At 41.3% G+C, this 21,588-nt stretch overlaps 1 protein-coding gene across 3 annotated transcripts in view; it reads right to left on the minus strand.

Moving 5' to 3' along the window:
• The window catches only part of DDR2 (discoidin domain receptor tyrosine kinase 2), a 186,136-nt gene that overhangs the window by 137,850 nt on the left and 26,698 nt on the right, over nt 1-21,588 (minus strand). For 2 of the 3 annotated variants that reach the window (XM_025287459.3, XM_025287456.3), the window contains exon 2: nt 18,681-18,846. Coding sequence is in view for 1 of the 3 variants with exons in the window: in XM_044944105.2 (XP_044800040.1) it covers nt 10,667-10,693 (27 nt within the window). In the remaining 2 variants the exon portion in view is untranslated. Of the gene's footprint in view, nt 1-10,666; nt 10,709-18,680; nt 18,847-21,588 lie in introns of those variants that run through there. The other variant, XM_044944105.2, reaches the window with a different exon arrangement.

Genomic DNA, 21,588 nt, shown 5'->3' on the forward strand with positions numbered 1-21,588 from the left:
ATTTTTTGACTGTGTTTTTTTTTTTCTTTTTCTTCTTTTCTTTAACATTGTATTTTTGAAATTCCAAACTCTACTCTAGATTTTTAATTTTAGCCTTTTGGTATATGTTATCAATTTTGTACCTATAGTTTTTTTCATAATTTCTGTGACTTTTTTTTTCCTCTGTTTCTTTCTCTTCTTCTTTTATATAACATCGTATATCTGCAATTCCAAACTCTACTCAAGATTTTTAATTTATGCTTTTTGGTATTTGATATCAATTTTGTACCTGTATTTTCTTTATAATTTTTGTGACATTGTTTTTGTTGGTTTGTTTGTTTTCTCTCTTTATTTTTCTTCTTTTTTTTTTTTTTTTAACGTAGTATTTTTGAAATTCCAAACTCTACTCTAGATTTTTAATTTTTGCTTTTTGGTATTAGTTATCAATTTTGTACCTGTAGTTTCTTTATAATTTTCACGACCTTGTTTGTTTTTCTTTGTTCGTTTTTTCTCTCTTTCTTTTCCTTCTTCTTTTCATTAACATCGCATTTTTGAAATTCCAAACTCTACTCTAGATTTCTAATTTTTGCTTTTATGTATTTGTTACCAATTTTGTACCTTTAAGAACCCAATCTTCAGGACCCATTTTTCACTAGGGTACGAGATTACTGGCTTGACTGCTCTCTCTCCCTTTGGACTCTCCATTTTCTCCACCAGGTCACCTGTATCTCCTCCCTAACCCCTCTCTACTCTACCCAACTCTGTGAATTTCTGTGTGTTCCAGATGGTGGAGAACACTTAGGGAACTGATTACTGGCTGGATCTGTCTCCCTCCTTTTCATTTCCCCCTTTTATCCTTCTGGCCACCTCTGTCTCCTGCCTCCTTCTTCTCTTCTCTGTATAACTCCGTGAACATCTCTGAGCAGTCCAGTTGTGGAGTGCACATAAGGAAGTGACTACTGGCTAGCCCACTCTCTCCACTATTGATTCCACCTCATCTCATTTGGGTCACCTCTAACTCCCTCCTCCCTCTTCTCTTCTCCATGTAACGCTGTGAACCTCTCTGAGTGACCCTCACAGTAGAGAAACTTTTCATCTTTAACGTAGATGTTTTATCAATGGTGCTGTATAGAAGGAGAAGTTTTTGAAACTACTGTAAAAATTAGACTGATAACTGGAAGTAGGAGGCTTAAGTCCAAACCCTGACTCCAGGGAACTCCTGACTCCAAGGAACATTAATTGACAGGAGCTCATCAAACGCCTCCATACCGACACTGAAACGAAGCACCACACAAGGGCCAACAAGTTCCAGGGCAAGACATACCAAGCAAATTCTCCAGCAACAAAGGAACACCGCCCTGAGCTTCAAGATACAGGCTGCCCAAAGTCACCCCAAAACCATAGACATCTCATAACTCATTACTGGACATTTCATTACACTCCAGAGAGAAGAAATACAGCTCCATCCACCAGAACATCGACACAAGCTTCCCTAACCAGGAAACCTGACAAGCCACCTGTACAAACCCACACACAGCGAGGAAACGCCACAATAAAGAGAACTCCACAAACTGCCAGAATACAGAAAGGACACCCCAAACTTAGCAATTTAAACAAGATGAAGAGACAGAGGAATACCCAGCAGATAAAGGAACAGGATAAATGCCCACCAAACCAAACAAAAGAGGAAGAGATAGGGAATCTACCTGATAAAGAATTCCGAATAATGATGCTGAAATTGACCCAAAATCTTGAAATTAAAATGGAATCACAGATAAATAGCCTGGAGGCAAGGATTGAGAAGATGCAAGGAAGGTTTAACAAGGACTTAGAAGAAATAAAAAAGAGTCAATATATAATGAATAATGCAATAAGTGAAATTAAAAACACTCTGGAGGCAACAAATAGTAGAATAACAGAGGCAGAAGATAGGATTAGTGAATTAGAAGATAGAATGGTAGAAATAAATGAATCAGAGAGGACAAAAGAAAAACGAATTAAAAGAAATGAGGACAATCTCAGAGACCTCCAGGACAATATTAAATGCTACAACATTCGAATCATAGGGGTCCCAGAAGAAGAAGACAAAAAGAAAGACCATGAGAAAATACTTGAGGAGATAATAGTTGAAAACTTCCCTAAAATGGGGAAGGAAATAATCACCCAAGTCCAAGAAACCCAGAGAGTCCCAAACAGGATAAACCCAAGGCGAAACACCCCAAGACACATATTAATCAAATTAACAAAGAACAAATATTAAAAGCAGCAAGGGAAAAACAACAAATAATACACAAGGGAATACCCATAAGGATAACAGCTGATCTTTCAATAGAAACTCTTCAAGCCAGGAGGGAATGGCAAGACATACTTAAAATGATGAAAGAAAATAACCTACAGCCCAGATTACTGTACCCAGCAAGGATCTCATTCAAGTATGAAGGAGAAATCAAAAGCTTTTCAGACAAGCAAAAGCTGAGAGAATTCTGCACCACCAAACCAGCTCTCCAACAAATACTAAAGGATATTCTCTAGACAGGAAACACAAAAATGGTGTATAAATTCGAACCCAAAACAATAAAGTAAATGGCAACGGGGTCATACTTATCAGTAATTACCTTAAACGTAAATGGGTTGAATGCCCCAACCAAAAGACAAAGACTGGCTGAATGGATACAAAAACAAGACCCCTACATATGTTGTCTACAAGAGACCCACCTCAAAACAGGGGACACATACAGACTGAAAGTGAAGGGCTGGAAAAAGATTTTCCATGCAAATAGGGACCAAAAGAAAGCAGGAGTAGCAATACTCATATCAGATAAAATAGACTTTAAAACAAAGACTGTGAAAAGAGACAAAGATGGTCACTACATAATGATCAAAGGATCAATCCAAGAAGAAGATATAACAATTATAAATATATATGCACCCAACACGGGAGCACTGCAGTATGTAAGACAAATGCTAACAAGTATGAAAGAAGAAATTAACAATAACACAATAATAGTGGGAGACTTTAATACCCCACTCACACCTATGGATAGATCAACTAAACAGAAAATTAACAAGGAAACACAAACTTTAAACGATACAATAGACCAGTTAGACCTAATTGATATCTATAGGACATTTCATCCCAAAACAATGAATTTCACCTTCTTCTCAAGCGCACATGGAACCTTCTCCAGGATAGATCACATCCTGGGCCATAAAGCTAGCCTTGGTAAATTCAAAAAAATAGAAATCATTCCAAGCGTCTTTTCTGACCACAATGCAGTAAGATTAGATCTCAATTACAGGAGAAAAACTATTAAAAAATCCAACATATGGAGGCTGAACAACACGCTGCTGAATAACCAACAAATCGCAGAAGAAATCAAAAAAGAAATCAAAATTTGCATAGAAACGAATGAAAATGAAAACACAACAACCCAAAACCTGTGGGACACGGTAAAAGCAGTCCTAAGGGGAAAGTTCATAGCAATACAGGCACACCTCAAGAAACAAGAAAAAAGTCAAATAAATAACCTAACTCTACACCTAAAGCAACTAGAAAAGGAAGAAATGAAGAACCCCAGGGTTAGTAGAAGGAAAGAAATCTTAAAACTTAGAGCAGAAATAAATGCAAAAGAAACAAAAGAGACCATAGCAAAAATCAATAAAACCAAAAGCTGGTTCTTTGAAAGGATAAATAAAATTGACAAACCATTAGCCAGACTCATCAAGAAACAAAGGGAGAAAAATCAAATCAATAAAATTAGAAATGAAAATGGAGAGATCACAACAGACAACACAGAAATACAAAGGATCATAAGAGACTACTATCAACAATTATATGCCAATAAAATGGACAACGAGGAAGAAATGGACAAATTCTTAGAAAAGTACAACTTTCCAAAACTCGACCAGGAAGAAATAGAAAATCTTAACAGACCCATCACAAGCACGGAAATTGAAACTGTAATCAAAAATCTTCCAGCAAACAAAAGCCCAGGTCCAGACGGCTTCACAGCTGAATTCTACCAAAAATTTAGAGAAGAGCTAACACCTATCCTGCTCAAACTCTTCCAGAAAATTGCAGAGGATGGTAAACTTCCAAACTCATTCTATGACGCCACCATCACCCTAATACCAAAACCTGACAAAGATCCCACAAAAAAAGAAAACTACAGGCCAATATCACTGATGAACATAGATGCAAAAATCCCTAACAAAATTCTAGCAATCAGAATCCAACAACACATTAAAAAGATCATACACCATGACCAAGTGGGCTTTATCCCAGGGATGCAAGGATTCTTCAATATCCGCAAATCAATCAATGTAATACACCACATTAACAAATTGAAAAACAAAAACCATATGATTATCTCAATAGATGCAGAGAAAGCCTTTGACAAAATTCAACATCCATTTATGATAAAAACTCTCCAGAAAGCAGGAATAGAAGGAACATACCTCAACATAATAAAAGCTATATATGACAAACCCACAGCAAACATTATCCTCAATGGTGAAAAATTGAAAGCATTTCCTCTAAAGTCAGGAACAAGACAAGGGTGCCCACTTTCACCATTACTATTCAACATAGTTTTGGAAGTTTTGGCCACAGCAATCAGAACAGAAAAAGAAATAAAAGGAATCCAAATTGGAAAAGAAGAAGTAAAGCTCTCACTGTTTGCAGATGACATGATCCTCTACATAGAAAACCCTAAAGACTACACCAGAAAATTACTAGAACTAATCAATGACTATAGTAAAGTTGCAGGATATAAAATCAACACACAGAAATCCCTTGCATTCCTATACACTAATAATGAGAAAACAGAAAGAGAAATTAAGGAAACAATTCCATTCACCATTGCAACGGAAAGAATAAAATACTTAGGAATATATCTACCTAAAGAAACTAAAGACCTATATATAGAAAACTATAAAACACTGGTGAAAGAAATCAAAGAAGACACTAACAGATGGAGAAATATACCATGTTCATGGATTGGAAGAATCAATATAGTGAAAATGAGTATACTACCCAAAGCAATCTATAGATTCAATGCAATCCCTATCAAGCTACCAACAGCATTCTTCACAGAGCTAGAACAAATAATTTCACAATTTGTATGGAAAAACAAAAAACCTCGAATAGCCAAAGCGATCTTGAGAAAGAAGAATGGAGCTGGAGGAATCAACCTACCTGACTTCAGGCTCTACTACAAAGCCACAGTTATCAAGACAGTATGGTACTGGCACAAAGACAGAAATATAGATCAATGGAACAAAATAGAAAGCCCAGAGATAAATCCACGCACATATGGACACCTTATCTTTGACAAAGGAGGCAAGAATATACAATGGATTAAAGACAATCTCTTTAACAAGTGGTGCTGGGAACTCTGGTCAAACACTTGTAAAAGAATGAAACTAGAACACTTTCTAACACCATACACAAAAATAAACTCAAAATGGATTAAAGATCTCAATGTAAGACCAGAAACTATAAAACCCCTAGAGGAGAACATAGGCAAAACACTCTCTGACATACATCACAGCAGGATCCTCTATGACCCACCTCCCAAAATATTGGAAATAAAAGCAAAAATAAACAAATGGGACCTAATTAACCTTAAAAGCTTCTGCACATCAAAGGAAACTATTAGCAAGGTGAAAAGACAGCCTTCAGAATGGGAGAAGATAATAGCAAATGAAGCAACTGACAAACAACTAATCTCGAGAATATACAAGCAACTCCTACAGCTCAACTCCAGAAAAATAAATGACCCAATCAAAAAATGGGCCAAAGAACTAAATAGACATTTCTCCAAAGAAGACATACAGATGGCTAACAAACACATGAAAAGATGCTCAACATCACTCATTATCAGAGAAATGCAAATCAAAACCACTATGAGGTACCATTTCACACCAGTCAGAATGGCTGCGATCCAAAAGTCTACAAGTAATAAATGCTGGAGAGGGTGTGGAGAAAAGGGAACCCTCTTACACTGTTGGTGGGAATGCAAACTAGTACAGCCACTATGGAGAACAGTGTGGAGATTCCTTAAAAAACTGGAAATAGACCTGCCTTATGATCCAGCAATCCCACTGCTGGGCATACACACTGAGGAAACCAGAAGGGAAAGAGACACGTGTACCCCAATGTTCATCGCAGCACTCTTTATAATAGCCAGGACATGGAAGCAACCTAGATGTCCATCAGCACATGAATGGATAAGAAAGCTGTGGTACATATACACAATGGAGTATTATTCAGCCATTAAAAAGAATACATTTGAATCAGTTCTAATGAGGTGGATGAAACTGGAGCCTATTATACAGAGTGAAGTAAGCCAGAAAGAAAAACACCAATACAGTATACTAATGCATATATATGGAATTTAGAAAGATGGTAACAATAACCCTGTGTACGAGACCGCAAAAGAGACACTGATGTATAGAACAGTCTTATGGACTCTGTGAGAGAGGGAGAGGGTGGGAAGATTTGGGAGAATGGCATTGAAACATGTAAAATATCATGTATGAAACGAGTTGCCAGTCCAGGTTCGATGCACGATACTGGATGCTTGGGGCTGGTGCACTGGCACAACCCAGAGGTATGGAATGGGGAGGGAGGAGGGAGGAGGGTTCAGGATGGGGAACACATGTATACCAGTGGCGGATTCATTTTGATATTTGTCAAAACTAATACAGTTATGTAAAGTTTAAAAATAAAATAAAATTTAAAAAAAAAAAAAAAAAAAAAAAAAGAGCACTCTGAGCCCCTCCTTCTAAAAGGTCCCTTTTGTGCTAGAACAGGGCAAAGATGCTCTCGACATTGGAGCATATCTTTGGTTATCTCAACCAACCTCTTATTTTTGTCCCATGTGAGCGCAGAGGAAGTGGGGAGAAAGTGGGGGAGCAAAGTATTTATACAAACTTGAAGACAGTGAAGGACTCTGGTTGTGGTATAAATTATACATGGAACTGCAGGTTAAACTAACGGCTGATAGAAGGGGATACACCCTCTGTTGTTGTTGTTCAGGCTCCTATGAATTACATTTTTATATGCTGGTGAAAAAGAAAAAAAAATTGCTCTGACTCAAAACAAAGAAACACAGACTTACTTTGGGCTCATGGGTAATTTTTCTAAGGATTTTCAGAAATGTTACAGTCTAAATATTCCCATGGACAGTAGCCTGCACCAAGCTCCTCCGTCCATGGGATTTTCAAGGCAAGAGTACTAGAGTGGGTTGCCATTTCCTTCTCCAGGGAAGCTTCCCAACCCAGGGATCAAACCCAGGTCTCTCACATTGTAGACAGACCCTTTACCGTCTGAGCCACCAGGGAGGTCCAAATATTGTAAATAACTCTCTCCCCTTATATAAGTGGGGGTCACATGTTGGGCTCTATTGGACCTTGATTGACATGTAGACACTGCTATATTTAAAATGGATAACTAACAAGGACCTATTGTATAGCACAGGGAACTCTGCTCAATATTCTGTAACAACCTAATTAGGAAAGAATTTGAAAAAGAATAGATAAAGGTGCATGTATAACTGAATCACTGTTGCGCAGCTGAAACTGACACAACATTGTTGATCAACTGTTCTCCAATATAAAATAAAAAGTTAAAAAAAGGATTTAGAGAAGTATGCAACTTCACCCCAAAGTTCACTTAATTTGTTTTCTTTTCCCAGGGGTTAAAATGTTTTCAAATGACAGTACATTTTATATCCTTGGCATGCACTATGGTTTCGATAAGAGGCAGTAAATATAAGTGGCCAAGGGACTGGCATGCACAGCCACTGTTAATTCGAACTTCTCAGGACATATCATGAAGGACAGGGAACAGTGAACTGGGAAGAGTAGAATCTGCCAGGTGCCGAGGGCTGCCGAGGGCACTTGAGTCAGCTGTCTCCATGGACCACAAGGGAACAAGGCTGGCCAGGCTCTTGAGATGCGAGGAACCCTGGCAACCACCTGTCACCCTCCCTCCTGTCATAGGGTGCCACCTGAGGCTCAGAGAGGTGCAGTGGTCTGTAAGCACCACACAGCAGCAGCAGCCTGGCCATCTGAGCGAGGTCCCCGCTCTGCTTGGCTGTTCAGTACGTGCTCTGTGAACACGTCCGCAGGAGGAAGCAGAGGTTCAGAAGTGGGAGGGCAGGGACCCAAACAAGAAATGATGAGTCTGAGAGGGGTTTTGATTTGAGAAGAAAACACATGTAGGAATAAATGAGTCATAGGATGAAATGCACAGCACGGGGAATATGGTTAATAACACTGTAACATCTTTATAGGATAACAAGTGGTGACTAGACTTATCACGATGATCATTTTGCAATGAATGGGAACATCAAATCACTGTTGTAAATCTAGAAATAACATAATGTTGTAGGTCAATTATAACTCAATAATAATAATTCATCAATTAATTAAAATACATGTAGGAAATTGATGAGAAGTTAGAGAGATCAGGTTGGGTTTTGGGCTGATAGCCCTTGAATACCATATCAAAGTGTCTCATACCTTTTTTTTTTTTTTTTCCAAGAAGGTAACAGAGAATTACCACATATTGGAACAGAGCTCAAACATCAAATCCACTATTTTTTTGTCCCAGAAACAGACTAACCTGTGATGAGGAAGGAAAAGATCTTCCTGAGAGTAAAAATAATCTCAGAAAAGATCTTCCTGAGAATAAAAATAATCTCAGAATCCCAGGGAAGGAAAGAGGGTACCTAGATTTTTCACACATTCTCTCTGAAAAGAATAAATACTTTCACAATATCTTCCTTTAAAAAAAATTACATACCTTTTCTGTCATTTTCTGATGTAATGCATACATATTAATTATTTATAAACTTTCAATTGTATGAAGAAATGAAAACAATCCTTGTAATCTCCTCATCTGAAATCAAATATGGTTAATCTTTTAGTATATTTCCTTTAAAGGTTTGATTTTTTTGTGTGCATTTTTACATAACTGATCTCATACTTTTATTTGACTCTATAACTTCTAATTTTTCTTCATATGACATAAATGGTATTCAGTGGTATTTCAGTGGTATTCAGTAAATACCTACAATTAAAATTCTCAAGCCCATCATTTCAAAGGTTTAAAACCTATACACTTAACCATACCCTCATGGCCACTTAGATTATTTCTTTTTTGTACCTAATGCTTCATTTTTGTGTTTCCATTTTTTCCCTTTCAGTATGTTTACTTAGAACAGATTCATAAAAATTAAACTCCTACATCAAATAGCACAGACATTTTTAAGGTCATTCATATATCTTGTTGAATTGACATAATTCTGGAGTATATACAGTATATATATATTATTTTTACATATAGAATTGCTAGAGTTTTTAGTTGAATAAAAGCAGTTTCTCCTTTTTAATGGCTTTTCTCCAATTACAAAAACATTTCATATTTGAAGAAAAGAACACTATCCATAATGTTAGACTGCTGGGACTGGGGATAGGGCAACAGATGCTTACATGAAATTTAATGTCTACCACCCTTGGGCACTTTTTACAATGCTGCTTTCTCCTGTCTTCTGATCAGGGCTACATGACCCTCGATTTCCTCATCAACTACTCCACCCAGGTCCTCTGCCAGCCTCTCAGATTCTTGGATATGATCCGTCCTATGATTTACCAAGGGAGATTCCATCTTGCATTTCCTGGTAAAGAGGCCAAGTTCACACAAAGAGGCTTCTGCACCCTTGCCCAGGGCTTTGGAAGTTTTGCAACAAAAAGATTTGTGGCAGCCTGTGTGTTTCTCATTATCTTCCCTTGGATACAGTCACTGGCTTTCATTCCAAAGGCACCCAAGGCTGGTCACTGTTCCTCCCAGAGCAGGGAGACTTCTTTCGTGCTAATGATATGGAGAGAGATGAATCCCCAACCTCTCACACAGTCAGGCCTCCTCCTCTCCATCCCTTCTGGCAGAGGTCTGATTCACTCCCTCACTACCCACCTGCTCTCTTGCTGGGCCTCCCCACCCCCACCTCCTCTCCCTTCCAGTATTTCTCATCCACCACAGCAAGGTCAGGTCTTCTTGGAGCAGAAGTCATATTATGTTACAACTCTGCTCCAGCATCTGCAGCAGTTCTTTGTTACCTACATGGGAAACAGGGCCCAGCATTTTGCAATGGGTCAATAAATGTTTAGCATCTGCTTTTTAATGAGTGAGCTCTAAGCACCAGGGGAGCTATACAGTGAGCTCTATGTCTGGTTCTGGGAGCTGAAACAGACATATGAAAAGTTAAATAAGAAGGCTTCAGCTCCCAGCTCTTTCCAGTTCCCCAGTCCTGCATATTTGGCCGCCAGCTCTCACACTCACACTCACACTTGTTTCAAACAGAACTTACTCACTTCTCCCCCAGTCTATGTTCTCTATAGAATAGCCCCACTATCCATGTTCTCAAGACAAGACAGATACAAGCCAGGACTATAGGGAGATGTAGGGGTCAGGAGATTTTGGCTTTGTAGTGCCCATCAACATCAGTTATCTACTTATTCACTTTCTTAGTAGTGCTTAGAAACATAAAAAGTAGAAACATAAAAAAATAAACAAGGCATGTCCCCACTGTTGTGAGTAGATAACCTAGTGGAGGAGACCTAGAGTTTGCAGGAACAAACGGTCCAGCGTCAACTCACACACAAACTGTGGCTCACAAACCTGAGTCTCCAGGTCCTCCCCAATCATCCAGTGCAGCAAAAGTGGGCCAAGACATCTCCACGCATCCTCACAATTCTCTTGGACTTGTCTTCTACCAAATCTGAATCAATCCAGGCACTAGAACAACCACAATTTGTGGACACTTTATACTTATAGAGCACTCTTCCAAACATCCCAAACTCTTCATGCAACATCTTGCTGTGATTTAACCCTCACAACAAAATCACAGGGTGTGTTCTCATCACCTTCCTTTTACAGATGAGAAAATCACACTTGAAGGAATTTATATTCTTTTGGTGCAACAGACATATGTTTAAATTCTAACGTGTCCGAAATTAAGGGTAAACATGTATTCATGAAGATCTTTGCCATTAGTGATTTAACAATCTGAGGAGAGACAGAAACCTAAACGAATAATTTCCACATAATATGGTGTGAGGACAGAATATGCAGAAGTTGCAACAAACGTAGAAAAATAACATCATTCAGCCCAACCCACAGTCTCAGGGAGCGTCCAGGGAAGGTGGGGGCGAAGGGAAGAAACATGTCAATTAAACTAGAACTTGAATGAGTTGTTGGCTCACAGATAGGGAAACTAGAATCTGAATTTGGGTTTGTTGGACTCTCCAATTCATGTTTTTCCCTATTCTGTGACACGGTAGGTTTTCAATGGATATTCACTGAGTGACAGAAGAAATGAAGGAATAAATGAATACATTATGCTTCCTCCTATGGAGAGAATGGCTGAAATATCAGTCCAAACAGTAACTTTGGCTTCCAAACGCCCACATTCTGACCAGCTTACCTAACCAGCTAATGCAGCTTAGGGAATTCCAGGAAGACTCCCTGGTAACAGGGCAGGTGGTTCTCAATATTGGAGCCCTAATTCACTGCTACAATCTCTCAGAATTGGTTGGTAGGTTCTAGAATTGAGAAGAGGACTCCCCACTTCTTTCTACTCCACTGCCTCAAAAAGCCTTTTGTAGTGTCCTGGACTTTGCATACAATGGAAAATAAACTACAATAAGTAAGACCAGAGTTCCAATTGCTACAGCAAAGATTCCCTCAGAATCCCACATGAAACCCCTTTGGCTCCAGATAACTCTGTGTAAGGAAAACGGATCCTAATTCTCCTACGCCTACCTCCTCTGAAATTCGGCTTTGGAAGGACGAGAGCCAGGATCTCCAAGACTTGAAGATCAGAGCAATGCGCCCACATCCTCAAGCGATTACATGGGGCTGCCTCTCTCCTCCCACAGCCTCCAGCTCCTCTGTGTTTGAGGAGCAGATGCCTCCATGCCAGCAGCCCCCATCCTGTACTTCCTGCTTCGCAGCCCAAATCTCTGCCTTCTGTCTTCCTACACTTGTACACATGCAGTAAGCTTGGAGCTTGTGTGTGCCACCATTTTACAATTAAAAAACCCCAAATAAGAGACAGGTGGTGGGATTCTCCCAGGGAATTAAAAGAAAGACGTCAAGCCCACGCCACCGTCTGAATCTGGCTACCCAGTGAGCACCCCAGGAGTGGGTGGCTGGGGTTAAGGCTATGATTTCAGTAGTAAAAATGCAGAATCTACCCAAACAATAAAAAGTTGCTTTTATTCCTTGGTCCCAAGTATTTCTACTCCGAATTTCCTCTAGATTCTTCCCAATTCTTGAGAAAAGTTGGACTAATTTTGAACAATTAACGGAATCAGTTTGTGGAGACGTGTCATCTGAATAAAATCACAATGGTTTCTTGAAGGAAGGCCATATGAAATGGACCTTAGAGAGTCACAGACTCTTTGGTACTATTATTTGCATCAGTTTGGGGCTCAGGAATCTTCATTGCCTGCTTAAGATTTAATGAATCAATTTCTCCATGGTGGGTTAAGACGGGGTTGCAAATTTTGCCATTGGGGCAAAAATCACTGTTATTTTCCTTTCCTTTAAGGAAGTAGAGTTCATCTCATACACTGGGGGTCAGCAGACATGTGTCTGAAAAGGCCCAGATAAATATTTTAGGTTTTGTGGGCCATAAGAATTCTGCTGCAACTATTCAACTCAGCTGATGTAGCACAAAAGAAGTCACAGACAATATGTAAATATATGAGCATAGCTGGGTTTCAATAAAACTTTATTTACAAAAGCAGGCCTGTTTGTTTTACCATCATCTAAGTAACCTCTAAAAATATCAGAACCGGCATTAAACATGATTCCCAGGTGATCTGTATACAATATATCTGGAAACCAGTGTGTCTTAAATCTAACCAAATTGCAAATTCTGAGGCCTGAAATTCTGTATTTTCAAGCAAGCTCCCAGGTGATACTGATGTTGTCAGTGGATGTTGCTTTAATTAGCAAAGATCTATTTAGAGATTCTCCACAAAACCCAATACTGGGGTAGAACATAGGAACTGGTGGGTACCAGCGGCCCACCAATCAGTTCAGTTCAGTCGCTAAGTCGTGTCCAACTCTTTGCGACCCCATGGACAGCAGCACGCCAGGCCTCGCTGTCCATCACCAACTCCCAGAGTTCACTCAAACTTATGTCCATCGAGTTGGTAATGCCATCCAACCATCTCATCCTCTGTTGTCCCCTTCTCCTCCTGCCTTCAACCTTTCCCAACATAAAGGTCTTTTCCAATAAGTCAGTTCTTTGCATCAGGTGGCCAAAGTGTTGGAGTTTCAGCTTCAGCATCAGTCCTTCCAATGAATATTCAGGATTGATTTCCTTTAGGATGGACTGGTTGGATCTCCTCTCAGTCCAAGGGACTCTCAAGAGTCTTCTCCAACACCACAGTTCAAAAGCATCAATTCTTCAGCACTCAGCCTTCTTCACAGTCCAACTCTCACATCCATACATGACTACTGGAAAAACCATGGCTTTGACTAGATGGACCTTTGTTGGCAAAGTAATGTCTCTGCTTTTTAACATGCTGTCTAGGTTGGTCATAGCTTTTCTTCTGAGGAGCAAGTGTCTTTTAATTTCATGGCTGCAGTCAACATCTGCAGTGATTTTAGAGCCCCCAAAAATAAGGTCTCTCACTATTTCCATTGTTTCCCCATCTATTTGCCACGAAGTGATGGGACCAGATGCCATGATCTTAGTTTTCTGAATGTTGAGTTTTAAGCCAACTTTTTTACTCTCTTTCACTTTCATCAAGCCCACCGATATCCACTCAGTTTCTCTACCTCCAAACAAAATAATACATGGATAATACTATGCTAAATATTATACCAAAGCCAAAATAACTGACAGATACTCAGACCATGACTAAGAGGGTCTCACAGTCTTTTGGAATGGGAGTCGGGGGTGGGGTGCAAGTGGAACCTCATACACATAAAAAAGTAATCGATACAAAAGACAGTGTGAATGTCTTTTGTAAGACAATGAGACATCAGTGAAAAACCCTGACAAATGCTGTGAATGTCTAGCAGGAAGACCCCAATCCTTCTCATCCATCATAAAGTGAGGAATGAGGGGCTCTGTAATCCAGGAAGCAAGAATTTTGAGTAAGCTCAGGGTCAAGAGGAAATTCAGTGAACATTTCTAGCCAGAAACACAATATGATTCCTTCAGCCCACAATAGCAGAATAAAAGAGTTGAGGTAATATGAGAAATTATAGAGTATTGAAAATGGACACAATGGAAATAAAATTCTTTATAGCAGCCCTAGATCAACTCTGAGGGCAAAACAGTTTGTGACTGACCCTTAAATCTACTCTTAAAAGCTACAAAGACTAAAGCCAAAGCAAGAGGTTGAGATCTTAGAAAACACTAGCTCAAAGTGTTTCATGCATATATATTTTGAGGTCCCTAGATATTTCCCCCTGAAGGCTTATTGTTATGACACCTTAAATCTGGTTCACTCCCCTGGTAGCTCAGTTGGTAAAGAATCCACTTGCAATACAGGAGACCCTGGTTCAATTCCTGGGTCTGGAAGATCCGCTGGGGAAGAGATAGGCTACCCACTCCAGTATTCTCTGGCTTCCCTCGTGGCTCAGCTGGTAAAGAATCCACCTCCAATGCAGGTGACCTGGGTTTGATCCCTGGGTTGGGAAGATCCCCTGGAGAAGGGAACGGCTAACTACTCCAGTATTCTAGCCTGGAGAATTAAAGAGAGGTTGCAAAGAGCTGGACATGACTGAGCAACTATCAGGAAAAAAAAAAAAGAAAAAAAATCTGGTTCAGAAATGCAACCACATGCAGCAAGAGGGGCATCGGAAATGAGCATCTCCCAAAGCAAAGTCATCCATCCTGCCTGGAGCATGTTCCACACAGATGCTGGATTTCAAGGATGGTATCCAGATGTCTCAAGCCAGCCAGTGAGCAGGCTGGCACCTCCCTCCTTTGCAACTCTATCTGTCACCACTCCTCCTCCCCAACCCTCTGCTCCTGGGAGATGGCTACTTCCTCCTTCCCCTCCACCTGTATGCCCAGTTCCATCCTTGTTTTCTGGTCATTCTGCGTCCTTATTGTCTAGGTCCGCTCCATCAATAATGAGTGACCTACACCTTTCTCTGTGTATCAAATCTCGGCCTGGCCTCCAAGCCGCACCCCTCCACAGTCAAGGCATTTATCCTCCGACCGGCCCAGCCACAATTGCTGCTCTCCTCCCTTCAACCTTTCACCACGGTCTCAACACATCCTCACCTGCTCGAGGGAATTCTCTTCTGTGTTACTTCTCTCTGTTGTTCAGCTTAGGCTGGGTTATTTCTCATATACATTTTGAATCATTCCAAGTCTCTTCCAGAGTCACTTACATATCACAGGGGCTCAGTAAACAGTGTTATTATTTTATTAAGTAAAAATACTATGCAAAGTCCTTGGATCCCATGAGAAAAAAAAAAGCATGTTGCCTAGCCCACCAGTTCTTTTTCAGATCACTGCAGCCTGCTCTCAGGTTCTGCTTTTCAGAATGTTTTTGGAGCCTGGTTCATCCGGAAATGTCTGAGTCAACCTGCCCACCTCCGGCGCATCTCACCCCACCCCACCCCCATCTCTGTACAGAGCTAGCTTCCTCCATGTCTATAGGGCTCCCTGCTGTTGCGCAGTCACACACCCTCCCTGTGGCTCCCTGATTAGATGCTGACCAGGATCTTGCCTTCTCTAAAATGATCCAGGCACAGTCCAATTCCAAAATCTCAGACCCTCAGGTTTATTGCAGCAACACAATTACAGTGTGTCATTTATCTCAACCGTAATCCATTCTGTGACTAAGCAGGCGTCTCCAGGGTTTGCTCCTGTCACGACCCCAACTTCCACCCACCCCCCACCTCCAACACCCCCACCCATGCTGTCTTCATGCCTCAGCACACGTGTCCCTCAAGACACACGAAACCAGAACTTCCCATCAGAGATGCTCATGAGAAGCAGACCACTCGCAATGAGGAAAGGACGGCCTGCAGCTCATGAAGGAAAATCCAGCTACAGTTGGAAACACGAGCTTTTCCTTTAAAGGAGAAAGTCAGTTTGGCAGCAGCGCTCTTCTAAGCCGCCCTCCAACAGTGTTGAAAGAACCATTTGGGGAGAGAGGGAAAGGAAGAACGTGCGAGTGACAAATGGGGAGCGGAAAACAGCGAAAGAGAGGGAGACGAAGGAAAAGGAGAGAGGAGACAGAACGGCAGTAAAAAGGCACAGAGGAGGGAGGAGGGGGAGGCAGAGCAAGAGAGTGGGGATCAGGAAAAGGGGAAGGGAGCAGAGGGGGCGGTGGGAGCAGGAAGGAGAGGAAGAAGGGAGGAGGACGGCGGGCACCACGGGGTCTCACAGACAGGGCCGCCAGTTTTGTGGGAATCCTGCCTGTCTCCCGTGGGAGCTCTGCCATCCAGAAGAGGACAGGCTCTCCACTGGCTCATTAGAAACACTCAGCGCTAAAAGGTCTATGCCAGATCCCCTTGGCCCAATACAGACAACTGAACAGAATTCAGGGACTCGATCTCCAAAGGCACTTGTTGACCTTCTGTGCTCAGCCTTCATTAGAGATGCAAGATCTTTGAAAAGTCGGTGAGCAAATATCCAGAGTTTCTATTAACGCTCCTTTTCCCTCACAAGTGTTCCAGTTTAGATGCTAAATACTTGCTCTTCCTATTAGCAAGAGACACAGGAAGCTGAAACTTACTGAGTCTTTAAACAGATTGAAATACTTAGTCTCATCATTTTGAGAAAAGGGGGAAGTCTGCACTGGTGACCAGCAGAGACCAGCAGGGTGGAATGAATCCAAAGTACCTGAGATAATTCTGGGCATAACACCACGATGGGGAGGGCGGGGGCCACACGGACAAGGTGCTCAAGCCAAAGCTACTTATAGCACATCTTGGATATTGAAATAATACTTTCTAGAAATAGTCATTAAGATTCGGTGGCAGGGGAAGAAAAGACCACAATGATGAGTACTTTTACCCTTCTGAGAGGTAAAACAGAATGAATCACAGATAAATAATGGACTAGAGAGTCAAATGGAGTCAGTCAAATGGAGAGAGTCAAATCACAGTCAAATGGAATAGAGAGACTCTGCAATAACCTCTGGTTAGTGGGTAAATGCAGCTATGGATTATTCATTCTGAAATGTATACCATGAAGGCTAAAGTTAAAGATCACTTAGCTCTCCAGTATCAAGAATCTATTGGAAGGAGGAAAGGAAGGACTGAAGGATGGAAGGGAACTGGTTTCAGGGCAATCTATGGGAAGAAAGGGACCCAAGTTATTTTAAGGAGTAATGGGGGAAGGTGGGCAGTTACCTAGACAATAAACTGAAACGAGTGTGTGATCCCAGGAGCATTGTTAGCGAGAAGAAATCTCATGGGGAATGTGAGGAAATAGTACTTTACCGTCCTGCCCTTCATCCTTCATCCCAAGGATTGTCCACATTATTCACTCAGTTGCACATTCATTCAACAAGTGTCACAGAAGCTGCACGTTAGATGTAAGCCTAAGTCAAGGCACGGGGTCCTCAGTGAGCATCTTCCACGTGCTGGAACCCACACTAGATGCCAGGGATACGGGCATAAAGGGGATGTTCTCTGCCTTTGGTGACCTATGGACTGAGAGGGTCTCAGATGCATGAAATTACTACAGACCTAGTTTAGTTGGTAGGATTCAGGTCTGCTAACAGATGAACTGAGAAGTCTCCTTCAGACCAAAATTCACCTACAGCTGACCACCTGGACCTGTGCAAGTGCTTTTGGTTTCCTCATGAAGCTTTGCGGTATATCATGCTTCTTTTTTGCCTTGAGACCTGGAGCTAAGCGGCCCACTTATCTGCAATTAGCATCCCTGGCTAGGTTTTCTTGTGCTTTTAACTCTCCCAAACCTTATTATAGGGCTCTGGTTCTCTTATCCTGGTTTTAGTAGTTCTATTAAGTCTTTTTTTTTTTTTTCCTAAACCACCTCAAATTATTGCTGGAAGCAGGAAATTAATTTAAATTTTTTCTAAATGGAATTGTACTATTAAAAGAGGCCTAGATTGATCCAGGAAACCCAGAGATTCCAGTGGGTCCTGTACAAATGGGGAGACCTAGAGATCCTGGGTCACTCAGAGCTGGGGGTCCAGGACACCCTAGGATGAACATTTACTCTGGGTTGGCCACAACCAGATCCTTGAAATGCGAAGAGGACATGGACATTCAACACCAAGTTCCCTATATGATCAAACCCATGACCTTTTCATTTGCTATTATCTCCAGGAGACAGGGCTGCCCAGGTGGCTCCTTGGTAAAGAATTCACCTGCCAGTGTAGGAAGTGTGCGTTCGATCCCTGGTCCAGGAAGATCTCCTGGAGAAGGAAATGGCAACCCACTCCAGCCTTCTTGCCTGGAAAACCCCATGAACAGAGGCGCCCAGTGGGCTACAGTCCATGGAGTTGCAAAAGAGTCAGACACAACTTAGCAACTGAACAACAACAACACCAAAGACAGAATCCAAGGTTCACCTTTCTCCATGACACCAACCAGGGTAAGTGAGGGGCTCGGGGGAGCCACACTGTCACCCCCAATCTCCTGTGGCTACACAGCTTCCGTGACCAGCCCTACTTACATCAATGGGTGCAGAGCATTCTCCAAGGGACAGGATCCTCAGGAATTGCTGGCCTCTGCTTCTCTTCAATTATTGCTGCTTCTCTTCAATTATTGCTGCTTCTTGGCTTCAAGTCACAGCCTTGAAACTTTCTAGAACATTGAACCCCGAACCAGTTGTAGATCTCCTTTTAGAAAGGGGGAGAAAAGGGAAAGCAATGCTTTGTTACAAACTTTTTCTTCATTCGCATTTTCTTTCCTGCTTGACATTTCTGTCCACCACTATTAAACAGAAGCTTCCCAGCAGCCCCAGGCTCTGAAGGAATTTGACAGATCCTCAGAGATTTTGTTTATAGGGGTTACACAATTGATATTTATCAATTTAGAAATTAAAAACTGTGAATTTTAAATTTATTACTTATTTCATTAAAATATAATTGTATGTTAACACATATAATAATTTTTTATAAAAATTTTTCAAAAAATACTTAGAAGACTGACACTGCTTAATATTTTTAAAAAATCTTTTTGATATCTGACTTAATCAAATAGGTCCTATTATCTGCTTCTAGATTCTATTTGTTACAATAATAACGCAAGTCATTTAACCTCTGGAAAACCCCACCATATACTTGTGGGAGAATGAGAGTGAAAAAAAAAAGCAAATCCTAATGTTACTTTGAGAATAGTTTTTATTTTGTGGATCGCCTAAAATGGTCTCACAAACTTGCAGGGACCCCCAGAGCACCCTGGAATAACTGCTCCACATTCCACCTCAGACTATCAGTCCCCTTCTTCAGGTACAACTAGGTATCAGTTGACTGAGTAATTTTCTAGAACCATCCTACATGTATGTAAAACTATATGGATGTACAGGGTTTTTAATTTAAGAACTCAAGTTTTAGTATCCTGTACATTTCACTTTGGGCTTTCTGTTTACATGTTGGGGGTAGTTGCATTTTTTAGCATATGTGGTTATGTCGTTCCTTTCTAAAGATCTGTTGTTTTCCACTGAATGGATATAACCACATATAACTTCATCAGTCCTGCAGTGTCCGAGTAGATGAACAGCTACCAGAAGTTGGCAGCTTCTTCACTGAAAGATCTAGAACTTAAAGGGAATAAAGTAGCCACACAGATCAAGAATGCATGTCACATATGTTAGTACAGCTTTCCTCTGGTGACTAGTTCCCCAGAAAGGCATGCAGCTGAAGCCTTCAAAATTTGAGAAAATATTCAAACTCTTGCTCTCCTACTGTCCTTTTCTAATTGGGGTTTATCTCACTATTTCAGAAGAAGTTTGTACTAATATCTCTGCACCTACCTGTACAAGAATGTTTACAAACATCAACCTCTCAAATCATACTCACTATCATTAGTGTCATGTCATCATGGGGGAAGTGCCAAGTGTCCCCAAGTATTTTATTTGGCCACACTATGAAGCATGTGAGATCTTAGTTTCCTGGCCAGGAATCAAACCTAAGCCCCCTGCAGTGGAAGCACAGAGTCTCAACCACTGGACCTCCAGGGCAGTCCCCTGAACAGTATTCCTGAAAACTAGTTCCCTGTGGTACTAAGGTGGCAAAGGCTAACCCTGTTAGATCACAATTTTCCTGACACAGAAAATGCATCACCTAAAGGAAGCCCTCACCTCACATGGCTAATTTGGTCTAACGACTCTGTGTGACCCCATAGACGGCAGCCCACCAGGCTCCCCCGTCCCTGGGATTCTCCAGGCAAAAACACTGGAGTGGGTTGCCATTTCCTTCTCCAATGCATGAAAGTAAAAAGTGAAAGTGAAGTCGCTCAGTCGTGTCCAACCCTCAGCGATCCCATGGACTGCAGCCTTCCTGGCTCCTCCGTCCATGGGATTTTCCAGGCAAGAGTACTGGAGTGGGGTGCCATTGCCTTCTCCGGTATGAAGACTACCCGGGTTCATTTCCTCACTTTCATATTCACTAGCTGTGAATCTTGGGAGTTACTTAGCTTCTACTTGTAAAATGGAGATAATGACACCTGTCTCAAGAAGTCGTAAAGAAGAAGAGTTGTAATTCTCCATTAGATGTGCCTGACACAGAAGGTGCTCAGGGCTCAGGAACTGTTCACCTTCTCCCTTTATTGTTCTATTAACAGAAATAATATGTAAGATGGATCTTACGTCCTGGACTGAAGATGTTATTTCTTATGTCCTGGCTTTTCCAGGAACCTCAGTCATCCTGTCCTTTAGGAAGTCTGGAGCTATTAGACACTAGGGCAAGAGAAGATGATAGAAATTGTTCTTTTTCTCCTCTTGTGAGATGTTTGTCATCTGTCTGATTCAGAATGAGAGACACAGGTCTGCTTTCCTTTTCACTAGGCCAGGAAAACAGGCACCAACATTCCCAGCATTTCTGCCTCAAGTTTCCAGTCTGCCTCTGAAATTCTATAGGCCAGTGTGGTTTTTAGACCCATAGAACCTAGAGAAAACCTCCCAGGTTTAGGGGTGCTCCTCCAGTGAAGATGAGCAGAGATTTGCTTTTGAACAATTCCTAGGAGTAGAACCAGCACTTATGATAATTACAGACAGACGTATTATAACCTTCATTTACAGATGTGACAGAGAAGGCAATGGCACCCTACTCCAGTACTCTTTCCTGGAGAATCCCATGGGCGGAGGACCCTGGTGGGCTGCAGTCCATGGGGTCGCTAGAAGTTGGACACGACTGAGTAACTTCACTTTCATTTTTCACTTTCATGCATTGGAGAAGGAAATGGCAACCCACTCCAGTGTTCTTGCCTGGAGAATCCTAGGGACATGGGAGCCTGGTGGGCTGCCGTCTATGGGGTCACACCGAGTCGGACACGACTAAAGTGACTTAGCTTAGCTTAGCTTATAGATGTGAGACTAAGGTTTGAAGACATCAGGTAAATTCCCCAAGGTAACACAGCTA

Source organism: Bubalus bubalis, chromosome 6 (assembly GCF_019923935.1).
Source record: "Bubalus bubalis isolate 160015118507 breed Murrah chromosome 6, NDDB_SH_1, whole genome shotgun sequence".
NCBI lineage: Eukaryota > Metazoa > Chordata > Mammalia > Artiodactyla > Bovidae > Bubalus > Bubalus bubalis.